Below are 17,635 nucleotides of genomic sequence, written 5' to 3' on the forward strand. Positions count from 1 at the left end.
GCTGCCTAAGGGAAGGATTTATAATGTAAACAGAACTGGTCCTAGCACCGAACCCTGTGGAACACCATAATTGACCTTAGTGTGTGAAGAGGACTCTCCATTTACATGTACAAATTGGAGTCTATTAGATAGATATGATACAAACCACTGCAGCGCAGTACCTGTAATACCTACAGCATGTTCTAATCGCTTTAATAGAATATTATGGTCGACAGTATCGAACGCTGCACTGAGGTCTAGCAGGACAAGCACAGAGATGAATCCACTGTCAGAGGCCATAAGAAGATCATTTGTAACCTTCAATAAAATATACTCACTGTACACTTTTTAGGTACAACTAATTTAACTGGTTGTTAATGCAAATGTATAATCAGAAAATCAGAGGTCACAGGAGAATGGCCAAATGCCTCGAGCTGCGGAAGAGCATCTCTGAGCACACCACACAATTGAACCTTGACGCAGAAGCATTGGGCAGCAGAAGATCACACTGGGTTCCACTTATGGGAACAAGAAAGCAATGTTACAATTTGACTCAACATTGGACAATGGAAGAGTGAAAAAATGGTTCCTCAATTTCTGATGCAACATTTGGATGGGAAGGTTTGGCATAAGCACTATGACTGTATGGATCCATCCTGCTTTGTATCAATGGTTTTGGCTTTGGTCTCCAACTGAGCATCATTTAGCCACTACTACTCGAGTATTGTTGCTGACCACATCCAACCATTTATGGCAGCAGTGTGTCCATCTGTATCTTCTGATGGCTGCTTCCAGCAGGAAAACACACCATGCCACAAAGTTCAAATAATCTCAAGCTGGTTTCTGGAACATGACAGTGAGTTCACTGTACTCAAATCACCTCCACACAGTAACCAGCTGACAACTATAAACCCCGTTAGTTAGTTTTGTATCTTTTATTAGTTTAATTCTAATTTCAGTTTTTATTTCAGTTTCCTGATTGAGCTTGACATAATTATTTCTGTATTACTTTTACTTGTTTCTTTATTATAATATGTTTGGTGACGCCTGACTCACATTCATGTAAACATCCAATTTGCAATAAACATATTAATCAAAATGACCACAAAAAAAACATTAAAGACTAAAAAACATTCCATCTCTATTGGATTTACTCTTCTTTAGTTTTGTGCATAATATACACTGCTTGGTCATAAAGTAACACGAGTCAGTAAAATGTCAGGGAAATCAAAGTGCCAACAGGTGCACGAATGGTAGCATTGAGGTGTAGGTCCCAATGCAGGACGCTGGGTCCTCGTGTCATCCTCATGGAGTCCATCTCTGGCCAGAAACATGCACATGAGCAGACATCTGGAGGTCATTTTCAGGAACTCTGGCAGTGCTCTTCCTGTTCCTCCTGCTGCTAGGTTGTTGCCCTTTTGTGGCCCCTGTCTAACCCATCTCCTGGCATCGCCTCCACACTCTTGAGAGTGATATGAGAGAAAAAGCAAACCTGGATGGATCTGCCATCGCAACCCAAATGGGCTGCAGGTATCATGCCATTGGTACCAGCAGTGACAAGGAGACCAGGGAGGGATAAGAAGAGAGAATTGGTCTGTGGCACCGCCTTGGGTTTGCTCAGCTGAGACAGGTTCACAGCGGTTTCTGATTCCTGATTGGACAGATAAATATCCCTGAAGCTTAACTGGCTCTGTGTTACACTGTGATGACCAAGTAGTCCCTTAATTATTTGAGCAGTGTACCTTCAGTCAGTTTGTTTATTTCAAAAGTCTAGTTAGTTTTTATTGTATTGTATTGTATCGTGGTTGAGAACCAGACGATCACTACACTTCTGTTTCACTACATTTCAAAAGGGAAAAACTGACACTTTTCAGTCCCCTACATTACAAGTGACTTAAGCAGTGGTGAGGAGTACTAAGGTCCTCTACTGAAGCAACACCACCATGTATAAACCAGGCCAACAAAACACCACAAAGCTATTGAAAGTTCTTCATTTGAAGCCCTGAAAAGGTGACTCATCAGCTACATTTAATTAAATATCAACAGTAAAATAATGAATTTACTTTGTAATTATTAATACTAATATCTAAGTAATAATAACCAAACAAATGAGAGGGCTCAGTGCTAATAAAATACTGAATTTTGACTTTGTTTCTTTCTTTTCTGTTTAAAACAGGGAGCTTTAGCTTCAGGGGAATTTCTTAATGTAAAACAAGTCAGGACTGTAAAAGATGGCAAAGAGTCATAACTAGCCAGTATTGATTTCATCTTCACAAAAACTGCTGCCTTTTCAACCTCTGTTGTCTTAACTCTAACCCCTAATACCTGACCCTTTTTAGTTTGGGGAAATTCTACTAAGTCCTGGAAATCAGGACAAAATGACTGAATTTTCAGGATTTTGTTTTGTTTTGTTGTTGTTTTTTTAACAGTGTAAATAACCTGAAGGTGAAGTGGAGCTTCTCTAGATTTTCAGTGAGTTTTAGGCTAGGTCTAATACTTATCTTTAAAGCTGAGTGCTCCAGTTAGGGTTAGATCTCATAGGGTCAGTCAGTGTTGAAATATTAAAAATAACTAAAGCTGTGTGAGAAATGTGAGAATTGAGCATTTGCCTTTCTTATGCAGTGAGGAAGAAGCAGAAAGTTTCTTATATTGCATTAACTTGTAGTTGCCCTCCACGACTGCTTTCGCTACTTGTCACAGGTCTGTGACAAAAAGGTTTGGATTGGTTTAATTAACCTTTTCAGGCTGAAGCAGGTCACATTCACAAAAAGCGAAGGTTGATTTATTTTTCCTTTCCACTCCAATTAATCGTCTCACACCTTTTGGCCTCCAGAGCTACAGATGACGAGGATTTTCTAGCTCCGGTTACTGACTGAGCAGTAAAGCTGGACCCGAGGGCTCAATCATCCCTTTTGACTCCCGTGGGTGACCCCACAGATGGTCCCTCTTTTGTTTTCTTATGGCCTAAAATTAAAAAGCAGCCATCTGTGTAAAGGCAAAGAAGGTGAAGTCACTAATGTGGTCTGGTCAAACATGGCCCGAGGGATATAAAATCCATCCACAGAAGGTCTGACATTTTTTTTGTTCATTTGCAGCAGAGAATAAGAGGAAACCTGCACAAAGAGTTTTCACGTATGGCGAAGTGAAGCCACGGTGTGCGGAGATGTGATGCCGTAACAGGGCTTTCATGTGGAACGGTGCTGTCTGCTGTTACATAAACAGCTTTACAAAAGTGAGCATTCCTCCACATTCTTTCTATAAAAAGACTCATCACTTCACCCCTATCATAATCTGGCTTTATTCTCTCCATTCCAGCAGTTCAGGCTCTGAGGAAAATGAGAATCAGAGGTAAAAGGGAGAATGCGTCAATGCTTCTGTTCCTTATTCCAATATGGAAACGGGAAAAGAACTGGGTTCGAGTATGGGAACCAGCGCAGCGAATACTGTGTAAATAATGTGTTTTACACGTGACATTTAAAGATGCTCTGCAATATTAACCCATACCAGAGTGTAATAAATATGATTACAAATTCATTTCAATACACTGAGCATCTAATATCAGGGGCTCAGGCCTTTCAATTCAGTGAAAGCTGCTATTTGATGCTCCAAATCGACACCGCTTCCCTCCTGAGATCCAGACTTCAACATTTTGTGTCTCTCTGATGCACATTTTTGTCTTTGTTTAGCTGATTTGCATCAGTTTGAGGTCTCTTTGAATCTTTCTTGTATTTTCAGTCATTCTCAGTCCAGCTTTGAATCCGTCTGATCTTCTTTCCACTGCTCACTTCAGGGTTGACTACAATGAATAAGGAGCATGCCCCTTCTCTCAAACCCACCATGTGCATGCTGTTCTAAACAACATCCATAAACCCTCTCGTTTTTGTTGTTTTTTTGTTTTGGTTTTTTTTTTGGGGGGGGGGGCTTTTACTTGTTTTTGCTCATTATTCAATGGTAGTGATTAGCATATTTGGCTTATGCAGCAAAAATTTCTGGTTCAAGACTGGTTCAGGAGCGTATCCTCCGTGCTGTATTAGTGTTAGAAGCAGCAGGCAGTGATCCTGGTACCCCAGGACCAATTACATTGACAGGAGAATTAAACATAATTAAGTAAAAGGATGAAATACAAGCTGCACATACAAGGGCTCTGAATTCAAACCCAGGACCTCTGTAGTCTTGAGTTGACAGTGTATTACGCCTATTTCAAGCCTAATTTTTGCACATCTCATTTTTGGTAATTTGCACTAATTCTTCCTCTTGTCATCATTTTGTGAGTCGCTTCAGTGCCACTGGATTTTTTTTGTTGTTCCAAGTCTTTTAGTCCTGTTAGAATGTAAACCCATGATGAAAAGGTCACATGTATCAGAATTTTTAAATCACAAAAGGCTTTAGTCTGTAGGCGCTGGGCGGAGCTATGGTGGCGATGTCCTTTCAGCATGTAGATGTCTCAGCCCTGGAGGTTTATCAACCGTGCCAAACTCACAAAGACGTGAGTTCTGATAACTTCCAACGCTATGGCGGATAAATGGCATTCTCCAAGCTGCCACAGACACGCCCGTTAACGAAGCTGCAAACGCTTCACCAAGCTTAGCATCACCAAGGTCTTTGGATGAGATTGAGAAACAAAATTGATCAAATTGAATCCCTAGCAGTTGGTTGAAACATAACATCCTAAAATAGCATAAAAAACAGGGCCAAAATTGAGTCTTAAATTCAAAATGGTGAACTTCCTGTTGGGTTTCGGCTACGGCTCCAAGAGCTTTACGAGCATAAGTGAGCTGTGGGGTACACAAATAAGCAACCGTGCTCTTTCTCAGTATCATAAAACATTTTATTTATTACACACACACAAGAAAAAGGAAATATACACATAAAATTATAGACTGCAACTTCTGGAAATGTAAAACAAAAGCAGCTTTTGACAAAACAACATGTGAAGAATATGAGCTTTTCCATGTTTCAGTCATGTATGTGAAAGCGCGCAACAGTGGAACAGACGAAAAGGCAGAATTTACAAGATGAGCTGCAATGGACTTTTTCAATTATTAGAGTAAAGACTTGGTGCGCACAAGAAGTCCATCTTCTTTCAGTCCAGCTGTTAAAGCCATGTGCATTCAGGCACAGCCTCAAAAGAACATACTCCAACATATTTACAACACAAACTCCCGATTATGGGAAGAATAAGTGGCTTTTAAAATGAGTTACAGCTGAGGGGTGAAGGAGAAAGGTCTGACAGAGTGCTCGACATGTTTTCTCCCAGTGAAGTGCAGCAACAGCGTTTCACTCGTGTTCGCTCTGTTTGTTCAGAGAAGTGAGGTGAGAAATAATTAATCCATCAAGAAAAGCCAGCAGGGCAGCAGAGCACGCGTTACATAATTACAGCGATTCTTATTAAGCTCTGCTGTCAACTCCTCAGAAAACTAAATGTGCCTCGACTTTAAAGGGTCAGTTCACCCAAAATTAGAAACACACTTTCATTCTGTGCAGATTATTTTTGTTTAGTTTGCTCCCCCACCCAAAAAAAAAAACAAAAAAAAAAACTTCCATCCTGGGAAGTTTTCATTAGGTCCCCACATATTTCCAATGAAATTATCAATGGTAAGAGGGTCTAGAAGGAAAGTCATTTTTCAGAGCTCCCCAAACTAATTAGCACTCACCTAGAGGTGCAGCAATTATTCAGTAAATCTAGATAAAGAGGAAATTAACGGGCAAACTTTCTGATTAGCCAATCGTTTTTTTCTGCGACGGTCATTTTTCACTCTTTGGAACCATTAAATACGCCAAATGAAATCCTGAGAAAATGATCCGTAGGATTAATCGAGAGAATACTAAGTAAATGCCCTGCGTGCCCCTCCATCGTGTCCATGTAAGAACAGCAATCTCACTAACAGATAACACTACGTAAGCTTTTTAATTTGGGTGTACTAGCCCTTTAAATTTTGCACTTTTGTGGCTGAGTACAGCCCACATACAGAAGCTCTCCAGAGCAGATGTGCTGACACACCACATCAGGAACACAGAGGTGTTACTAATAATTTAAACAGAGCTACTGCCTTCAATGCTCGCTCACTCACTGCAGACTTAAAACATGGAAAAAAAGGCAGTTGTTTTAGTAGTGTTTGAATCTGTGGGAGTGGAGAGGAGCAGGTGTGGATAGAGTCCAGTAAAGCTAACAAAGATTTTTACAGAATCAAGAGAAGACCCAAACTCAGACTGCTCCTTTAAATTAATAATAACTGATGAGCTGTCAGGTGTGCTGTATGTGTGTCAGTCTCTGCGGGCAGAGGCCCGTTGCCCTGCAGTCACTGGTGTTTATGCAGATGTTGAAGTGAAAACACCTGCCTGAGAGTCTGAGGGTCACCGCGGAGGCTGCGGCGTGCTATGAAGTTTCAGCCCACAGACTGCAGCGGCAGCTTCATAAATCACGTTACTCAGTTGATCGTTTAGCCTTTTCAAATGTCAAATGAAGTCTGACGCGGCTGTTATTAAGAGCGAAGACATTTACATGACTTACAAGGAAAGCTAATGGTTCACCTCGAGAAAAAGAACAAAAAAACTGTGTGTCTGAAACGAAGCGTTTGAGCGGTGGATAAAGAGAGCCGAGTGGGTGAAGGAAGAGGAGAAGGTGCTGGGCCTGAAGGGCAGGAAGACTGAACTCAGCATCAACAGCACAGCAGTAGAAACACTAAACTTTTATTGACAGGCTACATATTATTTACATATATATGCTGTAGACAGGCCAGACTTAGAAAAGCATTTATACACAAGGAATTAAATAAAGTGACTAAAAAGCACTGCAGTCCTGCTTCTATGCACCCAACACTGTTAGAAATTCAGTCATTAAACAAACAGCAGTGTCGCCATTAGTACATGGCTATTAAATAATGAGACTAACTGACTTACGTAAACCCAGTGCTGCTATATAACAGCCACACTGACGAGCAAAAAGCAGCACCGAGGGGTCAAACCCCCGAATGAAGACAAACCCAGAACAGAGAAAAACAACTTTAAACGCAAACTGTGATGTTGTTTGTCTTGAAGGGAGCAGCTCTGTTGTTTCTGCACAACATGAAGTGATGCCCTTAACAGTTATTTCATTAACTTCTGCCATGGTCCTATAATAAAGACATTCAGGAAACTAAGAAAAAACAAGTGTTTGTTTTCAGTTCATGCATAACAAATAGTTTCTACTCTACAGCTGTGTGTAACTAGCATGTGTGTCCTCTCCAGCCATTATTGCATCGTTATTGTGGCGTCAAGCTGGCGCCCTTCTGCGCTCACCTGTCAGCAGGTAGACTCATGTCATCAGACAGGAGCTGCTCTCCTGGAAGAAGTAAGGAGGGAAAACATGCCAATCTGTGTGTTACTCATAACACTATTACAACACAAAATCAGCATCTGAACAGGAGACAAAAAGTACCAGGAAATTCCCAAACATCTGACTATTAAATTATTTTAGCTAGCAGTAATCCACAAATATACAGATGAGGGAAAAAAACAAAACAAAAACTGCCAGGGTCAAAATCATTAGTCTCTCTGATGATGTGCATCCTTTTTGCTGGATAACAGCCTGCTGTCTCACACACCACTCCTGTGGGATCCCACTCACCTCATCCAGTTGCTCTCATGTTTTAAAAAAAAAAAGTAATAAAAAGAAGTGGTACTAATACTCATCATAGTCGCCCCCCAAAATCTGTGGGGATTACGTTCCAAGAGCACCAGCGAACTGTGAAAACTGTGGATTTTGGATGTGGTCAAAGAAAATGCCTATAAATGCCTTCTTTAAAATAGTTTAAACCCTAAATATGCATTTGGGGAGCATCATAGAGCTTTAAGAAGAACAAAATGAAAAACACAAGAAAACTGAGCAAAACACTCGAGATGGCTACAGGTGGTAAACTGATGATGCAGGAATGCTGGACTCCATCTGCCAGAGACGCAGTAAGGAGAAATGAATAACACCCCTGGACTGGCTACCTTTAAGCCTCCCGCCTCTGAATACAGGGGTGGTACACCATCCCAATCTGCCTTCTCCTTAAAAAAAAAAAAGAATAAATAAATAAAAAATAGTAAAGGATGTGCAGGGGTGTACATGAACGATTATTATTTAGAGTCTAAGGAAAAATCTGCGAACGACTGAAGCCGCAAACTCTGTACATGTATACTATACACGCACATACCAAAAAAAGCGCTAGAGCAGAAAGAGAGGGAGGAGTGTGTAGAGATGATAACCACCAAAGAAAAAAAGTAAAACATTAACAGATTCTGCAGAATCTGAACAGTATCTACATCATGCAACTTGGCTCTGCCTCATTTCATGATGTGTGTGCTGGTTACCTGTGCAGGGTGGAGTGTGGTTGTCGTAGCGAGAGTTGTTGCTCTGCAGGGCCTCGTCCTCAGTGTCGCTGTCGCTGCTTGTAGCCGTCACCAGGACAGATGCCGGCTGATCTGCAGACGAGACGAGAAAGAACGAGACTGTTACACGTGTGCAGAACTCTTTAAGTTCCAACTTCTCAGGCACGCTCATAATTCAGTGTTACAGAATTCTTATTGCGGGAGTATGGGGTGTCTGGCCCATTGCTACGGGCCATTCGATCCCTATACAACCGTTGCAAGAGCTTGGTTCGCATTGCCGGCAATAAGTCGGACTCGTTCCCGGTGGGTGATGGGCTCCGCCAGGGCTGCCCTTTGTCACCGGTTCTGTTCATAATTTTTATGGACAGGATTTCTAGGCGCAGCCAAGTGGCGGAAGGCTTTCACTTCGGTGGCCTCAGAATCTCATCTCTGCTTTTCGCGGATGATGTGGTTCTGTTGGCTTCATCGGGTGAAGGCCTCGAGCTCGCACTGGAACGGTTTGCAGCCGAGTGTGAAGCAGCAGGAATGAGGATCAGTACCTCCAAATCTGAGGCCATGGTTCTCAGCCGGAAAATGTTGAAGTGACCACTCCGGGTCGGGGGTGAGTTCCTGCCCCAAGTGGAGGAGTTCAAGTACCTCGGGGTCTTGTTCGCGAGTGATGGGAGAAGGGAGCCGGAGATCGACAGACGGATTGGTGCGTCGGCTGCAGTGATGCGGATGCCGCACCGGTCCGTCGGCTGCAGTAATGCGGACGCTGCACCGGTCCGTCGTGGTGAAGAGGGAGCTGAGTGTAAAAGCGAAGCTCTCAATTTACCGGTCAATCTACGTCCCTACCCTCACCTATGGCCACGAGCTGTGGGTAGTGACCGAAAGAACGAGATCGCGGATACAAGCGGCGGAAATGAGCTTCCTCCGAAGGGTGGCTGGCCTCTCCCTTAGAGATAGGGTGAGAAGTTCGGCCATCCGGGAGGGGCTCAGAGTAGAGCCGCTGCTCCTCCACATCGAAAGGAGCCAGCTGAGGTGGTTCGGGCATCTGACAAGGATGCCTCCTGGGCGCCTCCTGGGGTTGGTGTTCCGGGCATGTCCCACCGAGAGGAAGCCCCGGGGCAGACCCAGGACACGCTGGAGAGATTATATCTCTCGGCTGGCCTGGGAACGCCTTGGGGTTCCCACGGATAAGCTGGAGGAGGTGGCTGGGGAGAGGGAGGTCTGGACTTCTCTGCTTAGGCTGCTGCCCCCGCGACCAGGCCCCGGATAAAGCGGATGAAGATGGATGGATGGATGGATGGAGAATTCTTATTGAATTGATGGATTTCACAGACCATCAGTCAGAATAGGGGAATGATTCCTTTTTTAAAGTATGCTGAGTGCCAGATGTTCTTTTTTAATTAAAGAAAGTATCATTAAGCTTCAATTTTGCAAACTTGTACCAAGACTAAATTAGACTGACTGACGGGGACACGGCCTTGTAGCATGACGCACAAAACCCTGCCTGGTATACAGAGAGCCAATCCAAATCATCAAACACAATCACTCCTGAGGCTCACAGTTAGAAGGTGAACCAACCTTCACATGACAGCAGCTGTGCAGACGGCCCCTCCGGCAAGGACTGATGGGAGTTTCCTGAGCTCTCAGATTCACAATCCAACGCAGCTGCCCTGCAGCGGGAAGAAACGAAAGACATATGGGACCCTGATGTACCATTACACGGCTGTCTCTTGCAGATATAATTTTTCTTGTGCGTGAGGAGTCTCTGGGTCGTACCCCAGGCTCCTGCTGCCACAGTTCTTGCTTGAAGCCATGTAGCTCGATGCTGCCAAGGTGAAGATGTCTTCCCTGGACCCCGAGGCCCCGTATAGCTGTTGCTCCATCGTATATTGCTGCTTAGAGGTGGAGGGCTGCTCTGATGCGGTGCTGAGAGACACCAGGGGCCCCTGGAGGCTGTCAGCCTTCAGCACTCCTGGAGTGAAGACAAAAGCCAAGTCACATGATGGAAAAGTGGGAATGTGCTAAGAAAAGATAAAACAGGGAGCTGAGTGGGTGTGACCATAAAGTAATATTGTGTATTATTTTTCTAAAAAAGCCCTGCTGGTGAATCCCAGAACCCATCAGTCATTAAACTGCAAATCAAATCTGGAAGCACTGAAGACACTGTCATAATAAGTTTCCTTAGAGCTTGAATAAAAGAAGCACTAGCGTAAGCTACGTCTTGAGGAGTGTGCAGTAATCTCTAAGTTCGACCTTTTTCGGCATGGCTTGCTCGTGATTCATTAAAATCAGGAGAGTTTATCTTCTTTGGAGCATGAAAAGTGTTTCTTGGGAATCAACGTCAAAGATCGTGACACGTTCAGTTTGAAAATTCCACTGTGAATAAATTATAAATGCCTCTGCAATGAAGCAGGATTTTGTCTCATCCAGGTTCATCCTGGGTTTTCTGTACCACGGAGGAGGTTCACACTTCTTATCAGGGTATATCAGCTTGGTAACTTAAACTGCGAACATAATTAGAGATCAACAGATATGAAATCACCGCCTGCTGATTAATTCCTTGGAAAACAGCATCACCATTCCTGGAAAATCCCTCGGACCACTGTGTGCAGACAGTAATATCTAATTTCTTTCCATTTCCCTGATGATCAGCAAGAAATATAAATTCTTGGAGACAATTTTATTGTTTCATTATTTTTCTGTTGGCTGTGAATAATTTTTTATTGTTCTACAAGCAGAGCACTTCTTTGTATTTGCTGACCTTACATCCAGTGTGCATGCAAAACCAACTTAAAAATTAATTTAATAAAATAATTAATCTTCCGTATCTTTACACATATTTACACAGTTGGCCCACTTTCTTTCCAAGCTTCAAATAAGTTCAATTTCATTAATATAGTAGCTCTTTTATTCAGAGCTGTATATATTAAATTAATGTAGAGTGATTGGTTATCTCACATCGCTGACTCATCTGGAGCAGCTGTGTTACTTTTATTCCATATTATGGCTTTACTTGCTGATACACTTAATAGTGTGATTGTTCAGATGCTGGCAACGCCAACCATTTTTACGTGAACGTTCATACGCAGATCAGGAAACCCTGGGATAACTAAAAAAGTTCATAACCAGCTTTGTGTAACCACTCATCCTGATCGCCAGTGTTGGGGTAAGTGAATCCCTTCATACTGCAGGTTTAGGAGAGTGTATAATGTCTTTGGATATCTATTTATTTTGATCAGATGGTGGTGCTCCAGAAAGTTCAGTGGATAATAAAAACCACTGTGATTTGCTGCCTTAACTCTATACCTCGTGAAAAGCCTACTAGCAGTAAACCCTTGTTTCCCTTTTCTGAACCAAACAGTGTCTGCTTATAGAACAAAGTGACTGGGTTTACTGCAGGTGGTCTCCGCCTATACAGTTACCCCTGAAAATAAACAAACTATTCTAATGGTCATTAAACTAGGTCTTTATTAATATATACTGAGGTGTCAAAACTAATCATTATGTGTACAGGGGAGGTCATCACATATCGTCTGTATTGGGGAGAGAGTTACGATGATTTTATTTTTCCAAATGAAAAACCTCATTTAAAACCCTTTAAGGGATTTTTTGTTACCATGATATTCAGAGTGTCTTAAAGGTGAACTAATTGCAGGCCACACCATAATACTGATATGAAAAGTTTTAAAAGCTCAACCTCTTAAACCACAATATATAATTTATGATGATTACATGACTCATAAAGGGGAGATCATGAACTGCACGTCTGAAGGCTAATCTAATTAAGTCACCTATAAAAGTCAGGAATCAATTTTTTTTTTAATTCTTATAAAAGAAAAGTGTTACTGTTTTTGTGTCGATGTTAAAACATAAAAGCAACTAAAGAATCACAAACTATTTTAAGTCTTAATGAAGCAGCAGAGGGGAGAGTAAATATAAAAATCAACTGCAGAAACTTCAGGATCCATCAGGTGGATACTTGACTGAGTAAAGTGCACTCAAGCAGTCAAGCTCTGCACCCCTAAATTTTCAGCACAATCACTGTTATTCTCTCTCATTCATCTATCTATCTATCTATCTATCTATCTATCTATCTATCTATCTATCTATCTATCTATCTATATATATATATATATATATATATATATATATATATATCTATATCTATATCTATCTATATCTATATCTATCTATACAGGGAGTGCAGAATTATTAGGCAAATGAGTATTTTGTCCACATCATCCTCTTCATGCATGTTGTCTTACTCCAAGCTGTATAGGCTCGAAAGCCTACTACCAATTAAGCATATTAGGGGATGTGCATCTCTGTAATGAGAAGGGGTGTGGTCTAATGACATCAACACCCTATATCAGGTGTGCATAATTATTAGGCAACGTCCTTTCCTTTGGCAAAATGGGTCAAAAGAAGGACTTGACAGGCTCAGAAAAGTCAAAAATAGTGAGATATCTTGCAGAGGGATGCAGCAGTCTCAAAATTGCAAAGCTTCTGAAGCGTGATCATCGAACAATCAAGCGTTTCATTCAAAATAGTCAACAGGGTCGCAAGAAGCGTGTGGAAAAACCAAGGCGCAAAATAACTGCCCATGAACTGAGAAAAGTCAAACGTGCAGCTGCCAAGATGCCACTTGCCACCAGTTTGGCCATATTTCAGAGCTGCAACATCACTGGAGTGCCCAAAAGCACAAGGTGTGCAATACTCAGAGACATGGCCAAGGTAAGAAAGGCTGAAAGACGACCACCACTGAACAAGACACACAAGCTGAAACGTCAAGACTGGGCCAAGAAATATCTCAAGACTGATTTTTCTAAGGTTTTATGGACTGATGAAATGAGAGTGAGTCTTGATGGGCCAGATGGATGGGCCCGTGGCTGGATTGGTAAAGGGCAGAGAGCTCCAGTCCGACTCAGACGCCAGCAAGGTGGAGGTGGAGTACTGGTTTGGGCTGGTATCATCAAAGATGAGCTTGTGGGGCCTTTTCGGGTTGAGGATGGAGTCAAGCTCAACTCCCAGTCCTACTGCCAGTTTCTGGAAGACACCTTCTTCAAGCAGTGGTACAGGAAGAAGTCTGCATCCTTCAAGAAAAACATGATTTTCATGCAGGACAATGCTCCATCACACGCGTCCAAGTACTCCACAGCGTGGCTGGCAAGAAAGGGTATAAAAGAAGAAAAACTAATGACATGGCCTCCTTGTTCACCTGATCTGAACCCCATTGAGAACCTGTGGTCCATCATCAAATGTGAGATTTACAAGGAGGGAAAACAGTACACCTCTCTGAACAGTGTCTGGGAGGCTGTGGTTGCTGCTGCACGCAATGTTGATGGTGAACAGATCAAAACACTGACAGAATCCATGGATGGCAGGCTTTTGAGTGTCCTTGCAAAGAAAGGTGGCTATATTGGTCGCTGATTTGTTTTTGTTTTGTTTTTGAATGTCAGAAATGTATATTTGTGAATGTGGAGATGTTATATTGGTTTCACTGGTAAAAATAAATAATTGAAATGGGTATATATTTGTTTTTTGTTAAGTTGCCTAATAATTATGCACAGTAATAGTCACCTGCACACACAGATATCCCCCTAAAATAGCTAAAACTAAAAACTACTTCCAAAAACATTCAGCTTTGATATTAATGAGTTTTTTGGGTTCATTGAGAACATGGTTGTTGTTCAATAATAAAATTATTCCTCAAAAATACAACTTGCCTAATAATTCTGCACTCCCTGTATCTATCTATCTATCTATCTATCTATCTATCTATCTATCTATCTATCTATATCTCAACCCTTCCCTATCTAAACAGTTGTAAATGTTCACCTGAAGTGACGAAGTAACAAACAAATAATCACCTGACTCTGCTGTTTGCCTTTATTGCACTTTAAAGATCAGTGTTTGGCTGTGATTTTATGCAGGTTTAAAGGAGAGTAATAAAAATAAAAAAAAACAACAACAACAAAAAAAAATACACTTACCCTCTGCTCCTCCCATCCCATCTTTAGGATGCAGGCTGAGCTCCAGAGCAGCTTCTGCTCCTCTCAGGTCTTTTTCCATCTCCTCTGGACTCCTCCTCTTCACAACCAGAGAGCTGCTGTCCAGGACAGGAGACAGAGACTTCCTGGCTGCACACAGAACACAGACACACAAATGTAATAATAATATTAATAATGATAAAAACCATATTGATTGTGCCAGCAGAAGTCCCGTGAGCCTTGTTATCTGGAGTTTAATCTAAAGATAGTGAGGCAGGCCTTCCTGGCTTAGTGTCTCAGTGTAATAGGGGAATATGGAAAGTAAACTAATCCATCTCTTGCTAAGACTGTGCCAAAACAAAAACAGCATAATCTGTCCTGACAGAATAGAATCTCAAAAAGTCCAAAATTTCTCTGGGCGCATTTTTCCAATGAAAAATTAGCCTTAATATCATCCACTGATGTTTCCCAGAGCTATCAGGCAATATTACAGGTTTTATGCAATGATTAGGGTTTAAAAGAGTTTATTTCCCTTATAAGCTATAAATAAAGCTACAAATGATGTAAGGTTAGTTGGATCCACAGAAGCAGCAAATATTGACTTTCAATGTTGTAATTAAATGGTAAATGGCCTGTATTTGTATAGGGCTTTACTTGGTCTCTAAGGACCCCAAAGCGCTTTACACTACATTCAGTCATCCACCCAGTCACACACACATTCACACACTGGTGATGGCAAGCTACATTGTAGCCACAGCTGCCCTGGGGCGCACTGACAGAGGCGAGGCTGCCGGACACTGGCACCACCGGGCCATCTGACCAATTACCAAAAGACACAGAAAAAAAGAAACTGAGGCTATGCCAACCTGTCAACTTGCTTCAGTCTCAGCAAGAGCATGTTAACCTGTTAGGTTTTAGCTTAGTGGATTCTGAGAGTATACGTATATCTGAGAATATAATGTAAACATCCTGTTCAAAAACAGTAAAATTTAGACCATGTAACATATTGGAATCATATAAACACTTGGCAATAAATGAGTAATAAAAAATACTGGTGGCTCCCAGTGCTGTCCCTTAGCCTTGTAGTAGATACACTTGTGGTAACAACTTCAAAATCCTATGTCGCCTTGTTCTAATGTCAGTGCATTCAGAAGATTTTCAGAAAACTTGACCTCTGACCTTGAGGTTAAAGTCGCCAGGCTTTGAAGTTGTCTGAGATTTTTAGTAGATGTACCTGTGGTATCAATATTTGAAAATATTAGGCGACTTCCTTCTTGAGTTATCACGTTCACAAACTCGGGTGTCCACACCACCCACCCAGCCCACAGCAATAGCTCATCAGCCTTTTGCAGCCGATGGGTAAAAACGATACGTGTCAATTGAATATTTTGCAGTATTTTATGTTTCTGACCAAGTCCGCTTAAAAATGCTGGCCATCTGTAGTGCATTAATCTGCACTCTGCAGGCGAGTGCGATTTTTGCAACACTCAAGTATTACTTGGAAAACATTAGCTTATAACCAACTGCTGTTGTTGTTTAGCCAATTCATACTACTTCGCATGTGGCCGCTTTCTAAAAAGATACATAAAACCTGATTAGGTAGAACGGCAATGTCCAACTTGGTCACTGTTTTCAAGATTGCAGGGCAACGTGGTGGATTTTTACAGTGATGAACAGCTATACCTGTTCAATAGATTTACTGTTCAAAAGCTAAAGAAAAAAATATCTGTAGGTCATCATGTACATTTTCTGTGATCTCCCAGCACAGATACGATGCTCTCTCTCTGTTATGTTCATTTGCTTTTGCAAAGCACCCCCCCCCCAAAAAAAAAAAATTATTATTATTTTTTTTTTTAAAAAGTATTCGGGACCGCCCTACATATGAGTACCCTTGACAACTGACAGTGTGGCAACCCACACAGATTGTCCTCTCTATTCCGGTTTGCACATTTGCTGTGTACTTTGCCCACCAGAATAATATGCCGTGCAAAAAGAAGCAGCATAGTTTTCACACAGCTCTTCATTTCTACAGTGTTTTTTTCTTTTCAAAAAGAATTCAATAAATTCATTTCCTCAAACAGAGATTGAGATAATCAAACGGACCAACTGTAGCGTGGGTAACCAGATAACTCAGATTCCCTGTTTGGCTGAAACTGTCACTGTTTACACATTAACACTGAACAGCCTGCAACAGCAGTCCTCACCAGGGCGGCAGGGTCTGGCTCGAGTCGCAGCTGCTCTCCCCACCAGGTCAAGCTCGCTGGGTTTATGACAAGCTGCCATCTCTGAATCGCCGTGATGAGACGGGAGCTCTTCAGTGCCGAAGGCCCCAGATAGGCCAGGCCTGGGCTCCGCTGACCCCCGCACCTCCAGCACTTGACTCTTGACATCGGCCATCTTGCTGCGGACCTCAGCCATCTGAGCCTTGAGGCGGATGAGGACCCCCGAGTCTGGAGCTGATCGTCGCACCACCTGCGGACGCCGCTCTCGTTCCTTCCTCGAGTGAGGATGAGCTGAAGACACAAGAAACAAGTTAGAGAAGCAGATAAGGTGAAGCTCCAAATATACAGCTTAAAACTATGTTTGGGGCTATGGTCTAAAGCTGCATGGTGGTTCGGGGACCAATCAGAAGCTTCCCTGTTGGTATTGAGAAAAATCTAAACATCAAATGTAGCTAAAGTCTTTTCACAAACTACATGGCAGTTATGCTAAGTCCGGTTTAAATTCTCCAGATACTCAGGAAAACACTTCAATGCTTCCTTTATTACCTCCTTTAGCAGAGGATAGCGTCCTATAATTCACAACAAGTGGTGCCGATCACATAAATGTTAATTAACAGTCTGTTTCCTATTTCACGCAATAAACTGCTGAACTAAAGGTCTCAATGTGGCAAACATCTCATTTTACTTATATTTTGTTTTTAATGACCTGTAAAAGTACATAAGATGAGATTTTTGTAGTCCTTCAGATCACTGTCGTTTCAGACTTAATAACATCGGCTGTTACAAGGTGAGAGGGTAGTTTGTTTCCCTAAAAACTGTTTTTCTCTTTCCACCTTTCTTCAACGCTTTTAATCGATTAGGTCAAGAGAAAGTGGTTACAAAAGGATGCTGGTGGTAATGGTTTTGACCATTTGTAGCCATTTAAAACAGGTGCTGATATGACTCTAGACAATTCTCAACTCCATTATTTTTTAATCAGGTGAATTTTTGCTTAAGTGTGATTGGTTAGATGTTCATTTTACGGTGCTGAACGTGCCGCTTAAATTTTCATATAGACAAAAGAATTTCACTTACATTTGTTGTTATCCAAAAGCCTTACAGTAT

The 17,635-nt window shown here is 41.9% G+C and overlaps 1 protein-coding gene across 1 annotated transcript in view; it reads right to left on the minus strand.

Moving 5' to 3' along the window:
- Positions 1-4,785: 4,785 nt before the first annotated feature.
- trim37 (tripartite motif containing 37) overlaps positions 4,786-17,635 on the minus strand; it is a 29,814-nt gene continuing 16,964 nt past the window's right edge. The window contains exons 20-25 of the mRNA XM_084940801.1: positions 16,514-16,822; positions 14,313-14,459; positions 10,096-10,291; positions 9,898-9,989; positions 8,314-8,424; positions 4,786-7,300 (exon numbers count right to left, since the gene is read on the minus strand). Of these exons, the coding sequence (XP_084796927.1) occupies positions 7,254-7,300; positions 8,314-8,424; positions 9,898-9,989; positions 10,096-10,291; positions 14,313-14,459; positions 16,514-16,822 (902 nt within the window). The 3' untranslated portion in view covers positions 4,786-7,253. The remainder of the gene's footprint in view (positions 7,301-8,313; positions 8,425-9,897; positions 9,990-10,095; positions 10,292-14,312; positions 14,460-16,513; positions 16,823-17,635) is intronic.

This window comes from Perissodus microlepis, chromosome 10 (assembly GCF_051167445.1).
Source record: "Perissodus microlepis isolate ML-2025 ecotype Zambia chromosome 10, ASM5116744v1, whole genome shotgun sequence".
Classification (NCBI taxonomy): domain Eukaryota; kingdom Metazoa; phylum Chordata; class Actinopteri; order Cichliformes; family Cichlidae; genus Perissodus; species Perissodus microlepis.